Source organism: Podarcis muralis, chromosome 8, assembly GCF_964188315.1.
Source record: "Podarcis muralis chromosome 8, rPodMur119.hap1.1, whole genome shotgun sequence".
Lineage (NCBI taxonomy): Eukaryota > Metazoa > Chordata > Lepidosauria > Squamata > Lacertidae > Podarcis > Podarcis muralis.
Genome location: NC_135662.1, coordinates 32,334,939 through 32,353,379, shown reverse-complemented (window position 1 = coordinate 32,353,379; position 18,441 = coordinate 32,334,939). Strand labels below are relative to the sequence as shown.

Sequence of the window (18,441 nt, the reverse complement as noted above, 5' to 3'; positions counted from 1 at the left end):
AAGGAGTATGAAATAAGCGCTATCCTGGTCAATGCACTATTTTCTTCTCTGGTAAACCTGTGTGATATAACTAACCTGTAAAGGGAAAAAAAAGGCTTTTAAGATCTTGAACAGAAAGCGCTTTCTGTAGTGAGATGGTGAAGAGACTGGTGATAGGCACTTGACAGCCCACTAAGCCATTTCCCACAGAGATTCTGTTCAACACTCTCCTCAGTGCTCAGTGATCCAGCACAGAGCTTCATGCTCATTCCAAAAACTCAGGCAGCCAAGGTATTAAGCTGAACTGAACAAAAGGGGTGCGGGTAGGAAGCCAAAATCACCAGTTTCTTGATACACTGAAGAAATAAGTGGGAATTAGAGAGAATATCTACTGAAGTTCATGTAGAATGACCAGCAGCAACCTGGGCAAAAAAGGAAACAAGGATTCTATTTTTCAAGACCAATCAAGAATTGGGGGGCGGAGAGGGGGGGCAAGTAGATAGGAAAAGCACAAACAATCAGTCCCTAGTAACTGTATCTTACAGCTAAGGAAGTAAGCAAGTTGGTGAAAATGTTACTATAAATTGTGTTTTCTCTAATGAAAATAAAGCACTGAAAGCAATTCAACAAGATGTGAAAGAAAGATGTAAGAGATAATGAAAACTTTTGAGGATTGAATTTCCTTTCATCAAGATTTGTCTGATCCTACTATATGCAGATGAACTGAGGGACACAAGATATCCACCTCTAACTGGCACGGCAACTCAGTTAGGGCAAGCTTTCAATGTTTCTCTTTCCTAGCGCCAAGAAAGCCTGAAAGTATATAACTGATTTATTTTTTTTAACAGAAGCTATAATGTGAGTGTTAGCAAGTGCAAGATCTGATTTCCTTCCTTTGGTTTTAAACGGGTTCTCTTTTCTTTTTGCAAACCTCAAACCGTCCGCCAGAACACATCAGGAGCCACTTTTAATTATTCACCACCACCTCAAAGGTTAAAAAGCAGCTTTAGGTTGGTTAGAAAAATAAAAGAATCCCTGCTGCACAAGCAAACACATTTTTTGAAATAAAAGGGGCTAGTTAGATACATGCCAATACTTCTTATGATGGAAATATTTAACTAACAAGTATACATTCCCCTTCTGGGTTAGGTACTTGAAAAGATGATGGGGCAGCTTCAGCCATGCTTGGATCTGTGTCTAGGCCTGGTGGGGGTGGAAATGGCCTTGGTTGTCCTAGCTGATGATCTTCATTGGAAGAAGGGCAGGGGAGTGTGACCCTGCTGAAATTTATTGGCTTTTCAGCGCTTTCAATACCACTTACTGTGGTATCTTCTTTGACTCCCTGAGGAGATGGGGTGCAGTGTTTTTCCGTGGTTCTGCTCTTATTTCCAAGGGTGGCTCCAGAGAATAGCACTGGGTGACCTCTGATGGAAAGTGCTGAGAGAAGTTGGTTCCATATACAGAAGTTGTAGAAATGACTTGTTTTTGACCAGGTTTCACCTGCCTTCAAGTTGTTTAGTTTGGGGGTGCTCCTTGAACCATCACTGTCACTTCAGGCCCAAGTAGCCTGGGTGGATAAAGAAGTACTTATGCTTTGCTTCAGTTGGTGCACCAGCTGCAGCCATTCTTCAATAAGATACCATGGCTATGGTCACTCAGGCTCTGACAACCTCCAAGGTGGACAACTGTAACATGTTCTACATCAGGCTGTCCTTGAAGATGCTCCAGAAATTGCAATTAGTGCAAAACGTGCTTGTAGGAGTAGCAGGCCTAGTACATAAAACCCACATTTAAAAACAAGTTGACTGGTTGTCATTTTGTCTTCCAGCCCAAGTCAAGGTGCTTACACTTTAAATACCTGAATGGCTAGGTCCGAGGTATATAAGCGAGGAGAATGCCTTCTCACATATCCATCTGCCCATCCTGTAAAATCAATGGATGATACCTGAACTAGTGGTCCCTGCACAGGATGACATATGTAGTGCTGGGGTCCATGGAAGGGCCTTTTCAATGGTGGCTCCATGTCTGTAGAATACCCTCATCACCAAGGTGTGCCTAGTGACATTGTTGTTTTTCTTTATGAAACAGGTGAAGACACACCTCTTCTACCAGGCTTTGTGAGGAGGGCAACTGTGACTGAAGTAATTTCTAAATATTTTGAGGATTGTATTTTATTACAAGTTGTATCAAAACAATTGTTATTTAAGTTCTTGTTGTCAATAATAATAATAATAATAATAATAATAATAATTTATTATTTATACCCCGCTCATCTGGCTGAGTTTCCCCAGCCACTCTGGGCGGCTTCCAACAAAGATTAAAAATACATTAAAACCCTGTGGCCTTTTGTCACAGGACAGTATTTAAATTAATACCAAACCATTATATATTCTTCCGTCCATGCTGTGCATGATTATTTAGGAGCACTATAAGCGTTACTTCCCCCCATCCCAATGGAAATCAAGTTTCAGGTGGCAACAGACAAGACAGTAACAAAATCATTGGAATATATACAGGATCCTTTGACATTCTTACAACTCTAAATCTTATAAATAAATAAATAAATAAATAAATAAATAAATAAATAAATAGCTAAAGTAATTCTGCAGATAATGGCTATACAATGCCTTTTATTCAAGTCCACCCATACCTGAAAGCCTTGGATCCTTGCCAGATATTCCAGTTGCTTTGAAGGTTGCACCGTAGAACAAGGGGCAGTGACTGACATTCCTTTCAGTCCTATAGCTTCAGCAGTGGGAGATGTTCCGTTCATGAGCAGTTCCCTGGCAATTGTAGCTGTATTATTAGTGGCAGGAGATCTGCTGAAGAAACAACTAGATGCTTGGCTCATTTCCTTGGAGGACAAATAGTTTACAGGGGTACCAGGGGATGCTTTGTTGCGGCTCGCTTCCATTTCTTGATAAACATCAGGAGAGAGATGGAGTATTCCCTTTGGTGCTGAAAACAAGAACAAAGACCCTTTTTACTCTACCTGTAATTGTTTAAATATTACCAAACAGAACATTGCCAGTAAACACATTCTACTTTCAGATACCTCTTATTGAAACCATCAGTTTCATCCTCACAAGTCTCATCATTGTCAATCATCATCAGTGATGATATCGTGGCATCTGTTTCTTGCTTCTCTATGTGGAAGATACACTTAAATTTTAGCCATCTTCCAGAAATGCATAATAATATTATTATGCCATTTTTCAGTGCAGGGCAGTATATATGAGGCCACATTCACACATAATGCCAAACCTGAACAACCCCAAACAAAACATCAGGCTTCAGCCTCCCACCTTCCAACATGGTTGTTGGGAGATTTCCCCACAGCTTTGATTTCCTTTTTCCTGAGTCCTGGCTTAGAGTTATATTTGAACCAGGCATCCTGCTTTAAAATAAAGCTGGCTGATTAACCTCAAAAGAGAGGGAAGACAGTACATCTGACACTTTACTTGGGCTCATTCAGGTTCAACATACAAATGCAACAAGGTTTGGATCAATCATTTTGGGGTTCAATGTTCCACCCAACCTTTGGTGGCCCATAGCTCACTGGCCTAGCACAGGTTTTTCTGCAAAGCTTCTGTGTTCAGTACAGTGGTACCTCGCAAGACGAATGCCTCGCAAGACGAAAAACTCGCAAGACGAAAGGGTTTTTGGTTTTTTGAGTTGCTTCGCAAGACGAATTTCCCTATGGGCTTGCTTCGCAAGATGAAAACGTCTTGCAAGTTTGTTTCCTTTTTCTTAAAACCGTTAATCCTATGGGAAACCGTGCTTCGCAAGACGAAAAATTCGCAAGACGAAAAAACTCGCAGAACGAATTAATTTCGTCTTGCGAGGCACCACTGTACTTCACTTCTTCAGTTAAAATGATATCAGAGAGCAGGGCTGAGAAAGACATCTTCCTGAGATCTTGTGAGAGCTGCCAGTCACAGAGGAAACAATACTGGGCTAGATGAAGGGATCTGATTCAGTTTAAGAATCTTCAGGGCACAACATATTAAATACATCACTTTAATAAATGCCTGAAATCTGTGCCTTGCTCCTTCTGTCGCACCATGACAATCAGAAAAACACAAAACTTTTGTAACCGAGATGGTGAAATACAGTGGGAAGTAATAGATATATGATTTCTGCTGGCATATTTGCAGAGAAAATCAAGGGACAATGCCAATACAGATGGTGAAGGGCTCACGTTTCCTTTGAATGTGGCCTAATGCAAATCCAGTCTCCATAAAAGCTCTTCAGATATATACAGATGCAACATTTTAAATAGCAGGACATGAACAAAATACATGTATTTGTTCAGAAATAATAACAGAAGTAATATGGTGAAAGAAAACCCATTTAAAATTCCAGTACAATACTATAAACCTTTTCAAACCACATCAAAAAGTACAGATGTCTAGTCCACTGATGTAATATCACTTCAAACAAACATTTCACATGCTCTCTCAGCCTTTTCAGTGTTTTTACATGATCCACCCAAATATCTAACTGCTGTCTGGAACAATAGTCGGGAATTCGTCCAGATTACTAATCTTTTTAAATGTTAAAACAACTAATATGGAGCATAGGATGAATAAAAAACTCTCCCACATAATATACCATATGTTTTTCAATTGTATCCACATTACTGTAATAACATCATTCAATTAGCAATAATGACAAGGACTTTCCACTTATGTAACACCTTTTGTTTTGAGGATTTGGAAGCACTATACACGTCAACAAATTATGTCACACAATACTCCTTTGAGGTTTCTGCCATTCCCATCTACTACCAACAATATTTATAAAAATAATCTCATGTTTTAAGTAACATCATATAATAACATTTTCCTGTATTTCCACTACTATCTATAAAGGGAACAAAATAGGGGTTTCGCTGCAGAAACTATAAATTCTAGTTACTTTTAAACTTTATTTTAAAGACCAGTTAATGCATTACATTATAGCTTTGCAATACTTAAGTTGGTGATTAAGAAAAACCTTTCAACTTCCTGGTTATTTCTTTTTCAAACATACTGGCTTTTGATCATAAATAGCGAACTGTGTATAACTGTATATCAATTTTAATATTAAATAGGAGGATTATGTCTGTGACACAGAGTACTACATGAATAGTATCTTACTTCTTCTAGATTAGAATAAAAAAATGTTACAGAAAGTTTGAGGAGCACTTATAGATTGACCCAACCTTTCCCTACACATGGGGAACAATAGGAAGTGCCTGCAGCCACTGAATTTTCATAGACCTGTAACATTAAAGACTCCTTAAAAAAAATTAAAATACTAAAGTTTTCTTTTAGTGGCTATATTAAAAGCATTTAACTTTTACTAAACAAAACACACAACAAGAAGAAAAAAGCCTAGTACAGTGTTACCTTGGTTCTCGAAAAGAATCTGTTCCGGAAGTCCGTTCAACTTCCAAAAACGTTTGAAAACCAAGGCGCAGCTTCTGATTGGCTGCAGGAGCTTCCTCCCCTCAATCAGAAGCCGCAGAAGCCGCATCAGACGTTTGGCTTCCAAAAAACGTTCGCAAACCGAACACTCACTTCCAGGTTTGCGGCATTCAAGAGCCAAAACACTCAAGTTACTACAGTCACTTGGTGACTACAGTCACCAAGGTATGACTGTAATTGGTTTATTTCCATAACAATGAATACAACTTGTGTAGGTAAAATGCTTTGTGACATGTTTATTTATTTAAAACATTTTTAACCTGCTCCTCAGTCAAAAAGGCTCCCAGAGTGGCTTAAAGGTAAAGGACCCCTGACCATTAGGTCCAGTCGTGACCGACTCTGGGGTTGTGGCGCTCATCTCGCTTTATTGGCCGAGGGAGCCGGTGTACAGCTTCCGGGTCATGTGGCCAGCATGACTAAGCCACTTCTGGCGAACCAGAGCAGCGCACGAAAACACCGTTTACCTTCCCACCGTTTACCTTCTACTTGCACTTTGACATGCTTCCGAACTGCTAGGTTGGCAGGAGCAGAGACTGAGCAACGGGAGCTCACCCCGTCGCAGGGATTCGAACTGCTGACCTTCTGATTGGCAAGTCCTAGGCTCTGTGGTTTAACCCACAGCGCCACCCGCGTCCCAGAGTAACTTACATAAGATCAATTTTAAAAAGACAGGCTTTTCACATAGGCTTGTAATATAAAAGACACAACACAGTCTGAAAAAGGCAGGAAAATGAAAACAACCAAACTAAAGGTAGCAGTTCTAATGACCAGTTAGAATGGAAATAGGTCAGCGAAGAAATGAGCCAAATGAAGCTGGTCTCTCAGCGGAGCAACTATCAATCCCCACCCCCATTTAAGAAAGTAAATAGATACATATGTATGAAGGTCTGTATACAATTATATTAGAAAAATATGCAGACTGGAAAGACAGTGGTAATCACTCATTATTTAAAAACTCTAGAGAGGTTTTCTTGAAACAGTAGTCTCAAACGCAATCTTTTGTTTCAAAAACTGCTTGAGGATTGCCTTGCTGGTTTAGAACAATATTCCACTAGTCCAGTGGTTTTTAACTGCATTTTAATTGCTTCTTTTATTTCTTATACTATTGTGTTTTATTGTATTATAATTTGAATAATAATATTATTATTCAAACTGCAATACAATGTAATAAATAAAAGAAGCAATAAAATGCAATTAGCTATCAATATGAGTATTGAATGTGATCAAGCTCATTCATGGCGCTATCAAGGAAGTCCTGCTCTAGTCCACCATTCAGTTTCCAAGAACTGCTAGCCAGATACTACTGGAAACTCACAAGCAACAGGACACAAGGGTGGCAGCTATTCCTAATTGTTCCCAGCATCTGGTATTCAGAAGATTACTTTCTTATAAAGTGAGGTCCCAATTCAAAATTAACAACCACTGACAGACCTCTCCTCCATGAATCTGTCTAATCCATTTTTTAAAAAACCATTAAAATGTTTGCTTAACAGTTCTGCTAACCATTTACAGAAAGAAAAAAGAAAACAAAATGCAACCTGTATGCAACCATACTAAGTTATAGTCTCGCCACAAGAGAAAGAGGACGGAAAGTTACTTATGAGCCTCAACCAAGGAGAAGTACAGAGACTGTGCTGTCATCGTCTGCGTCTCAGAATGGTCTGCTTTTATAGGACCATTAGTGACTCCCCCCCCCCCCAGTATTCATAGGACAGTAGTCTTCAAAAACACCTACCATGTGGTAGGTTTGCAAGTTGCTGTTATTAAGAAAATGGTCAGAAATTACACAATCTCTGACTTTACAATCTCTTTCAGAGTTTGACTAAAAGTCTTGGAACATATCAACTACAGCAATCCAAAACGTATTTCTCAGGATGTGTACACAATTTGTGCAGTCAGATAGAACAGAGTTTTGGACTCACACATTGCCCCTCCTTCCTCTCCCCACACTGGCTCTTGGCAGGAATGCTAGACTCTGGTTTGTGATCCTGATTTCAACTAAAACTCATGATTTGCTCAAACCATAGGGTTGTAACCAATGGTGTTAATCTACTGATGGAAGACATCTGTGTTAAGAGGGAAACAATTTCCAGTAATTTCCCCTCTTTCCTACAAGCTTCCGACAGTCCCCCTAAATCTGCTCCAGAGGGCACCCAAGGCTTTGGAGCAGATTGGGGACCTGCAGTGGAAGATGTAATCCCACCGCTCCTCATTCTACTGATGTACGCTTTCCAACAGTAGGGTGATACCACTGGATACCACCATAGCTTGTCACATTCAGATGCAACAGCAAACTATGGTTTGTCAGGAACATAGAAAGATTTAGAAATCGTAGCACAAGAAGTTCAGGTCTATTCTAATTATGCCCATAATATGAAACCATGGTTTGACAATATGATATAATGCACTTTATGTTTAGTATATATTTAATATATTCTGAACAGCCTCATGGGGACTCTTATACAGAACTGTATTGCTGAAACATGTTATTAACCTGAGTCGTGATGAAATAATTCCAAGCATTTCTCTATTCAGTCAGTAATAACAATCAAATTGTCAGTACCTTTGGTACCATCATAAATTAATTTTCACAAAAAGGCACAGAAAATACACTCTGAGGCACCCTTTCAATAGTAATAGAAAAGAGCAGAAATACAAGCATGAAGACATTGTGCTTATATGCTCATATTCAGTTTGCACGAAATGCCAGGCAATTTAAACTCTTGAGAATGGTTTTCAAGTATCACTTTTGGAATTTCCAAGAAACATCCATGAAAAAAAAGGAACAGCAAAACACAAGAATGTGATCACAACAGCCATCTACAACAGTACTGGTAAACAGAGTGGCTGTTCAGTCGCTATTTTACCAAGAGTAGACAACACAGTAAGAGTGGGAGAGTCAGGTTCAACTGCAGTTCACATGTATTCTGCTTTTTTCACGACACCTCTGCCATTGCTCAACTGAATTCTTCTGGAATACCAATGGCTCTGCTATTTTTTACTTAATGGGCAGTGAGTTCAGGTAGCAGCACTCTACAAAGAGTTTTGAAGAGTGATTCACATTATGTTGTCATCTCAAATATTTTCTGTTGTGTTTCTGCATTTATTTAAGACAGGTTAACACTATCACCTCCCCCAGTATTTATGTGTGACTTGCTTAATCAGAATGAAGATGAGAAATGGACATTATACTGAAAACAGTGCTGACAGGTAGTATCTGCACTCAGATGTGCATTCCAATGTGCACATCTAACCAAGGACTACAGTTTCTGATCCAGTAAGCCTTTGTGTGTGTACTTCTCCTTTAGCAGAATGGAGGCTTATACAGGGCTCTGGCATGTCTTTTTGTTTTCTAATATCTGGGTTTTAAGGGTTTTGGGATAAGGCAGGGTGAAGATCAAGATTGAGTGCACTGTGGCTTTGTGACCTGCAAGAAATAAATCCACTAAGCTAAGTCTGTTGCCTTTTTTTTTTAATCTTTTAGACACTAAATTATACATCTTAGAGAAGAGGCAAAAAGTGTAGTGGTAATGGATTCAGTTCCTTAAGTGGAAATTCTAGGAGTGTCAATGACAGCAATGGTAATTACTGCAAGTATTATAAATTACATATTTGATGGTGCTGTTTCATTAACAAAATATCTGCATCATCAGACACAAAAGGTATAACATCACAAAAACTGGGCAAACCCAACAGCATGGGTGACTCAGTGAAATGACAGATACAGCAGAATGTAGTATCTATTCGTAACTAGCTTGTGCTGATAAAGATATGTCTCAACACTACGTCAAAAACTGTGGGAGCCAAGGGAACAAGCTAGCAAACAAAACTGAAGAAAACTGATGCATGCAAGTTTATGGTAACAGAAAGAAGTGGTAGCAATAATCTTTTAATGTAAGAACTGACAGATTCACTATGGTTCACTATGGTCCATCAATCTAGAAGAGGAACATTCATGTCTTTGTTCAAGTTGAAATGAAAGACAGCTTTAGGTAGAAAGCTGAGGTCTGGTCAAAGGATGCACAAGAAAGTTGGATCATGATTCAAGGCAGCCAGTTTCTTAACCTTGTTGATAGATATAGTCACAACCAAAAAGGCCATCTTATTAGAAAGGAGCTGAAGGTCACATATGGTTGAAGACAAGAGAGGAAGCCTTCAAATCTCATCGTCTCTGTCCAACAACATCTGGAATGTCACAGGTTTCCTGTTTCTGTTGCAGGTATGAAGAGTTTGCCCATGCAGGAGGACAAAATGAATGGAAGACACAGGTTCAACAGAATCTTCCAGAGAAGGTTAGCGTGTGGATGAGAAAATATACAATATCCTTAAATCTGTGAATTATATGTAGAGACTGACATGGGATTGGGCATAAATGAGAAAGGAAGATAGCCATTCTGGTTCGAAAGACAATACATGTTCCAAGATCTGGAAGGTCAGACAACAAACAGAGCCAAATTGTTTTATAGAAACAAAGGAATAGAATCAAGTCTACAAAGATGCATAGGAGTGTCTAGTTATCGATGCACATGAAGTAGATCTGGGGACACCTTCAAAGTTGATGCATTTTCTATACTCAAAAGCTTATGGATCAGATATTGTGATGTAGGACTCTATCCCAGTTCTAGAAGAACTGTTCCTGCACTGTGGCAATTGAGAGGAAGTTCCCTTGAGAGAGTTAAGAGGATACTGTGGTCAAAGGTAGATGCTAGATGTACCACTGCACTATAGGCACCTGGGCCATAAAGAAAAATGTTTTTTAATCACATGCATTTGAAATAAACAAATCAGAAGGATAAAGGCTTAGCTAATAGAAAGGCAAGGAAAATAAAGCTCCAAAGGCACGTAGAGGCAGGAATTTTTTTGAGAGATACAGTTCTCAATGCATTTAGAAGAATGTACCAATCCTACCCATCAGAACATGGGTGGAAGAATTTTCTGCTGCCCTTAGATGGGAGGGGCAGGGCCAAGAGTGCAGACTCCCTAGCTGAAGCTCTTGAAGGTTTTGGCAATGGCTCTGCCCAAGTGCAGAACACAACTGTGGGACCTCAGAGACCAAAAGAGAAAAACACTGAATCTTTGCAAACAATAAAAAGCTCTCAAGATAAACTAGCAAAACACAATTGTAAAAAAGTATCACCCTGCCTATCAGCTTTGACTTTCTCATATAGCAAACATAAGGAATACATTTTATTCAATCTTGAAGTGACTCATTATCATCCATAGAAAATTCACAAGTGTTAAATTAGCCACAGGAGGGCTCCACTAACATTCCCTGTCCCTGGATCAAAAGAAACATATGGAGACGTGCAAAAGAGAATTCACAAAATTATTCAAACACAAGGTCTATAAATGTCAAACAAGTATGTTTCTCATTTCAGATGAAAACCTATGAGCATGCAAAATTTCATAAATAACTGCCTTAATGTACTTGGTTTATCAAAAAATATTAGTAACTATGAAGTAAATGTGTATGTTCTGACACTCTTATTAAATTATTTCCCCTCATATATTGACAATATATTTCTAGGGGATTTTGGTAAACAGTGCTTAAAATTGTTTTGACATGGCTTCTTACCTGGTACTGTCCAATAAACATAAATTGTTATATTCAGACAAACTTAGATTTGGAAGAGGGAAAACCCTATGACATGAATATCTGCTTTTCTCCATGCTTATTCTTCTTTGTTCCTTGGGAGTTCATTAGTTCCTGCTGGCTGTTCACCACCTGAAATCATAATCATCTGTTTGTGACATCACAATTAGTTACTGTGAAAATGATTAGTGTGTCACAAACAGATGATTATGATTTCAGATGGTGAACAAACAGCAGGAGCAGATGGACTCCTAAGGAACAAAGTTCCTGATTTCATGCAAAAGTCCAAAGTAATAAATGAGTTAGGGAAGAAAAACAAGTGTTTTCAAATAAAAGGTTTTCCATGGTTTTGGATTTTCACATGAACATTTCAGATGTAGACTGAATTTAATCCTGATGTATATTAAGAAGAACTTGTTTAAACCATGATTCTGATTAACTATGTTCTAATGTTGTTTTCAATTTTAAGTTCTATCTGATGTACTTTTAGAAGTCACATGACCTTGAAGAAAGATTATTTTGAACACTGATTGTGATATAACCAGAGCTAAACTGTTTTATTCTGGGTTTTGATTTTTTGTTTTTCCCTTTTTTGAATGGGCTGCCATGACTATTTGACCCTAAAGTTGCAATCCTAACCCCACTCACCTAGTTATAAAACCATTCAATTCAACAGAACTCAGTTCTGTTTAGACGTTACCAAACATTCAAAAAGGAGAGAAATAGTAATCATGGGGGGCTTCAACTTCCCTGATATCTGTTGGGATTCAAACTATGCCATTGCTGACAATTTCATTTCCCAGAAGATGGAAGAACCAAGAAGGGGGTCCTCTATCTTGGACCTGGTCCTCACCAACAGGGAGGAACTGATTGATGGATTGGAAGTACTCGGAAACTTGGGAGGAAGTGATCATATTCTCCTGGGTTTCAGGATACAGAGGCAAGGGAAAACTGAGTGTGGTCAGAGGAGGGCAACCAAGACAAACAAGGGTCTGGAAACTAAGCCTTATGAGGAACGCTTGAAGGAGCTGGGTATGTTTAGCCTGGAAAAGAGAAGTCTGAGAGCAGATATGATAGCCATCTTGAAATATCTTAAGGGCTGTCACATGGAGGAGGGAGCATGTTTGTTTTCTCCTGCTCTAGAGGGTAGGACTTGAACCAATGGCAGTTGCAAGAAAGGAGATTCCAACTAAACATTCGGAAAAACTTTCTGATAGCAAGAGCTGTTCAGCAGTGGAGCAGACTCTCACGAGAAGTGGTGGACTCTCCTTCCTTGGAGGTTTTTAAACAGATTGATGGCCATCTGCCATGGATACTTTAGCTGAGATTCCTGCATTGCAGGGGGTTGGACTAGATGACCCTTGGGATTGTCCAGCAGCGCACCTCAGAGACCAACTAAGTTTGTTCTTGGTATAAACTTTTGTGTATCTGGAGAAGTGTGCATGCACACGAAAGCTTATACCAAGAACAAACTTAGTTGGTCTCTAAGGTGCTCCTGGACTATCTATCTATCTATCTATCTATCTATATATATATATATATATATATATTTGCTTTCGTAGATTTTCACGGGTATAGGTATGCAGGTTTTGGTGTCCTCGGGTGTCTTCCCGTGTAAAAGTTGGGGTGTCTAGGCGACGTTTCGACGAGGTCTCACTCGTCATCTTCAGGCTGGTGCTTTCGGCTCCAGTAACAAGAAGCCGAAAGCACCAGCCTGAAGATGACGAGTGAGACCTCGTCGAAACGTCGCCTAGACACCCCAACTTTTACACGGGAAGACACCCGAGGACACCAAAACCTGCATATATATATATATATATATATATATATATATATGAGAGAGAGAATATGAGAGAGAGATTCTATGTTCAGGATTGCACTGTAAATTATCAAGTGATTTTTTTTTTTATTTAAAAGGTTCCCTGTCGGTACTGGAAGGTTAACTATGACTTCCATGTTATAAAGAGTCTTTGAAGATCTATACAGCATGGAAACACTACTTTAACAAAAACACATTTTAAACATTAGAAAAGCTACAGAAAATGGTAGTTACCTTTCCAAATTAGCTTTCAGTTTGGAAATGGGAAGGTTTCATTTCCATGGATGACTGATACTTCTTGCAGATGGGCTTTACTCTACTGAAGCCCTCGCAATGCAAAACATGTATAATTCTAACTGACCTACCAAAACAGGTTATTGGAACTAGAGGTCCTTAAAAGATATTCTGAGGACCATTTTATCTTCCTACATATTATACTACTATAGCAATTTCTTTGCGAGTCAGCTGCTTAACCTGTTTTATTTTTTGTGATAAGGGCACAGGAGCAGGGCCAGGGGGAAAAACGGTGTCAGAGTTGGAGGCACTGAACCTGGACTCACTTCAGCTGGAAATTTCATGTAAAACTTTTGCAAGAATGCAGTAGGGGACTGACAGGTACAAGCCCACAGTTCCAAGCTTCTCTTATTGTGACAGACTGGTTGTTCCAGCCAGTCTAAACTCTGTGGTTAGACCAACACCCAAGAAGAGTGTCATGTATGTTTGTTTTTTATAAATGCCATAAGTGCTTTTGTTTGGATTGACTAAAAGCTAGGGATCCTAAAAGCTACAGATTCAGACACACACACACACACACACACACGGACTCTTTATTATCAGCATAGAATGCCTAAAGGAATACAGATCCTAGGTTCCCTGAGAGCAGGTCTACATAGTATGAGACAAACAAGGGATTCCCAACTTGTGTTTGATTCATAACACTAAGGTGGACCTGTGAGGATATGTATGAGTAGATGATGGGGGGTGCTTAATCCTACCTTTCTTCAGCACACACAATCTCTCCCTTTTGGCCATGTTTTGTTACAATTCTGATTCTAAGACCAGAAATAATGCCGGCAGGTAGGAAAAATTACTTGGGGGGGGGGTGAGGGAGTAGTTGCCAAGGAGAATCAATGAGTAGTTGCCAAGGGGGGGGGGGTGTCAACCACCCCCCTATTTCCTACCAATCCACCTTTGAAAATGCCCCCTTCACGTTCATTATTTGGTAAATACACTCGTTCCTGAGAGACACCACTGTTTTCCTCTGAGGTAGTATGTAGTTCCACCCTGGGCATCCATCTTTTCTACGGCCAACAGATACATTCTATGGCATAGTCATTTTTTTTCTTGGTTCTTTGCAGAAAAGGCCTTCTTGGAGTTCTGGCACCAATCACAACACTCTCAATACCCAACAGTCACCCTAGATATTGCAATTAGCTTTTGTGGGGTTAAATCTATCTAACCACCCATCTCCTATATTTCAACAAAACTGTGCTTTGACAAGTGTTCTGATCTATAATGATGAAAAATATACAGTGATTTTAAAATACTGTTAGATGTTATATAAACTTATTAATTATTTTTATTTATTTTATTTATTAAATTCCTGTACCGCCCTTCATCTGAGGACCACAGGGCAGTTTACAATATCAAAATGTGAAAATGCATAACATAGCAACAAGCAAAAACACCACCACAACCACCCCAGTTTTAAAGGCCATAGATGGTTTATTTAGCCAAAATTTAAATTCAATATTGACATGAACAAGTTAAGCATGTTAAAATGTAATGGGGTGAATTCTGCTTAAGAAGCAGCTGTTACACATATGCACAAGCCTGGCCTTAATCTGCACAGACATGTACTAATCTATATTCTCCAGATCCATTAAAACTGGTCTTTCACACCCATAAAGCCAGCTTCAACTGGATTACCCGGTGTCCTGTTTTGAGATGGGTGGGGCTCAGGTGTATCAGGAACTCTTATATCAGAAACTAACTATAGTCTTTTCAGCTACTATTAACACAAGATGAACTGGATCAGAAACATAAATTTCCAAGGTACTTTTTAAGCTTAAGAGTTAGGGTTTTTGTTTTTACTTCTTTGCCAGTGTCTCAGAGGTTGTCAGTGATGTGCATCAGGAAAGACAGCTGGATGAAATGTGTGAAGCAGTAAATGTTCAGGAGGGCCAAAGGGAACCACAAAAATGAGGAAAGGCAAGCAGAAGGAGAAACAATGATGTCAGGAATTTGAGAGAAGCCGGAAGAAGCTTCATTATAAGATTAGAGGAAATTATGGCAAGTTTGAGGACAGAGTAACATTCTTGGAAGAAGAAGATGGACTAGGGGCAGATACCTGGGAACTGAAGTTTCAGAGCTACAATTCCTAGCACTCTTAACAAACCAGAGTTCCCTGGATTCTTGGGGAGAAGTTACGTGCTTTAAACATGCATTGGGGGTACTTTAAATGTATGATGTGGATTTGCGCTAAGAACGTTCAATATCTGTTCACCCAAATTTTAGTTCAAGCCATGTTTTTCCACAGGACCAAAGATCATCTGTTTTTAAAAACCATGGCCTCTAGAGAATCGTTTAAAATTTGTGTATCTCAAAATGAATTCATTGGGAAGAAATTACAAATGCTTCAGGACATTTTCCCAAGCCAAGAGTTCTTAGACTCAGTCGGATGATTAGGTCTACTCACACAACCTTTGAAACGGGCAAGAGAACTTCATTAATGATCTCTATGGTTTTACATATGCTCTGGGAATCTTTAGAAGTCAAGCCTTTCTAGATTTCCACTTCTCAGATGCCAACCATCAAGAGCAGAAGGACAACATAAAAACATCAACAAACCAACCTTATGGAACAAGCATAACTGATACCTCTACAATATCTGAAATTTTGTTCCAGTCTTTTACCCTTCAATCATAATCTCATGTTCAGATTGCTAGCCAAAGACTAAAAAGTGGAAGGGGGGAATTAATAAAGTATTAGGCAACGCACGCATTGCAAAATAGAAAAGAAAAATATTGCGATGTACCATTTCACAAGCACAACATAGGCTACCATCTTTCTTCACAAGACTATAAACCTTAAAAAAAAAAGACATATACTGTACCAGAAAAAATGTCCTGGATAAACTAACATTATCTATAATAATTTTAAAATGGTAGTTTAATGCGGAGCAGAAGGTGAGAGAATATTAAAAATGAATGAATATAGAAATGTCACTTACTGTTATTTGCTGATTCAGGATATTCAACATTTTGGCCATTCCACCCCTTGATGTCACCTGGCTGACAAAGATAAACAAGAACAAAAATGACTGCATGATATAAAGCATAAATACTGTGAAATAACATTTCAGTATACATAGAAATTTGTCAGCAGGGGTAGGATGTTTAGAAAGTTCTGCTGCACTGTTTTATCAATAAGAAAATCAGTAGAGTCCTGCTGGATTAAACTAAATACCGGTATCCATCTTGTGCAACACCCTATTTTCCACAATGGCCAACAGATGTCTCTGAGAAGCCCACAAATACGACATGAAACTGTCTCCTGTTTTTGCCATCCAGCAACAGGATGTAGTTAGCATCCATCTGTCTCAAGAGACAATATGATACGCCTCTAGGTCTGAAGTCAAACTCTGCATTAGCACAGAAGTGACCTCCCTGGGGGGCAAGCCTGGGCAGTGTGTACTGAGGTCCTGGGATGCACAGATGACAAGACCTGCCTCTCGGCCTCACTGATGTGGTCCAAAAGAAAGCAGAGCAATACATCTGGCACCAGCTGGGCTGCAGGACTTGCCAGAAGGAGGCGTACAAGATGCCATCCAACTGTCTTAGGGACTCCTCTGATTTGTGCAGCATTTACTCCTTAGACTTTTCTCCTCCTCAAGGCAGTGGAGGTTTAAGATCAGACTTTTCCTTCTCCTACATGGGTTACCTTCCCAGGTTGATGAGCATCACCTGCCCCTCACTTCCCTCTACAGCACGGGCAAAAGCCAGCTTCTTGATTGTTGAACCTACTATTCGTCTCGTCCACTCAATCTGCCCAAGCCTGTCTTCTCATGCAGGGGAAGTCCCTAACTCACCATGATGTGGCTGCTACTTCATACTGACAGCTTCTGGGAGCCACAGGTGAGAGCTGAGTGCAGACTGGGAACCAAAGTTGGGCAAACTACCCCAGAAGGAGCACGATGTGTCTCCCACCAGAGATACTACCTCTCTCCTAACACCCCATACGCCCTGGGAACAGATACTCAGAAACATTGTTCTTTTGCAACAAGTAGTCATGGGTGCCCATACTGCTTCTAAATCTGAAGCTGATAATACAGTCATCATGACTAGTAGCCACTGACTGATTCTTCTTCCACGTGTTTGTTGAATCCCCTTCTAAAGTAATCTAAGCTAAGGGCCATCACCACATGTTGTTACCACAAATTCCATAATTTAATTACGCACTCTCTGGAATTTCCTGTCAATCTGTGTCATTGGATGGCTCCCAGTTTTTCTCCCAGAAGGAGGGGAAAAAACATATTCTGTATCCACTTATTCAATGCCATGCAAGATTTTCATGTCTCCTCTTAATGGCTGTTTCCCCCTTAATCTAAGAAGCTCCAAGCACTGTAGATTTTCTTGGTTAGATAAAGTTATTTAAAAGCTTTCAGTTGACCAAAAAGGTGTCCATGATTAAACTGGGCAGCATTTAATACAAATGTTTATAAGAACCATACAAGGCAAGCACCATCTTAGGAGGTGTTACCCCTTGTCTCTCAAATTGCAATGGATGCCTTTTCTTCTGTGATGCCTGCCAGGACGCATGCATGCGCTGTCTGACAACAAGCACAGGTTCGTTCCTTTAGAAAAAAATATTTTAACTCGTATGCAATTTTCATATGCAAATGTAATAAATTGCTTAATCAATTATTAATTCTTTAACAAGGCAACAGCTCTACTTGAAAGGAACTCATTTTGTTACTATAATGAATTTGCTCAGGGGTGTGGGATCACAATTTGATCTACCACAAGATGTTTGAGGACTAGTTTTATTATCCTTCAGTAGCAGCTCTTGGCAAAATCCCATATATTACACTATGGAAAGGTTTCAGTTCAGAACCGTGTCTGAATGTGCTTGGAATAAGGATTTAGATGGATGCAGGCATTGCATGGGGAAAGGGTTGTACTCTGTGGTAGAGCACACACTTTTCATGCAGAAGATCCTGGGTTCAATTCATCACAATTACGTCTGAAACCTGCTTTCAGGCAGACCACGGGCAGGGAAAAATTTCCAGTTAGTGGTCAGATACTAAGATCCCCAAGCTGCACAGGTCATTTTGACAGGTGGGCAGGGCTGCCTACTTATCAAACAACTGACATCAGGTGAAGAAGCATCTCCCCTTGCCAGGAAGCACTAAAAACCAAAAGAGGCAAGGCTTCAAAATGATGGTGAGAGCTTCCACCCTCAAACCACTTATCCTAAGGATCTTCAGAGCCCCAGAGTTTCTCCACAGAAGACACCTAATCAACGCTTCACTCTAATGCAGAGCTTTCCAAATTTTTCATGTCGGTGACACGCTTTTT

At 39.6% G+C, this 18,441-nt stretch overlaps 1 protein-coding gene across 6 annotated transcripts in view; it reads right to left on the bottom strand.

Moving 5' to 3' along the window:
• Positions 1–18,441, bottom strand: part of STAU2 (staufen double-stranded RNA binding protein 2) — a 136,787-nt gene that overhangs the window by 68,452 nt on the left and 49,894 nt on the right. For all 6 annotated transcript variants that reach the window (XM_028736691.2, XM_028736690.2, XM_028736692.2 and 3 more), the window contains exons 11-12: positions 16,095–16,155; positions 2,630–2,937 (exon numbers count right to left, since the gene is read on the bottom strand). In XM_028736691.2, the coding sequence (XP_028592524.2) occupies positions 2,630–2,937; positions 16,095–16,155 (369 nt within the window). The remainder of the gene's footprint in view (positions 1–2,629; positions 2,938–16,094; positions 16,156–18,441) is intronic.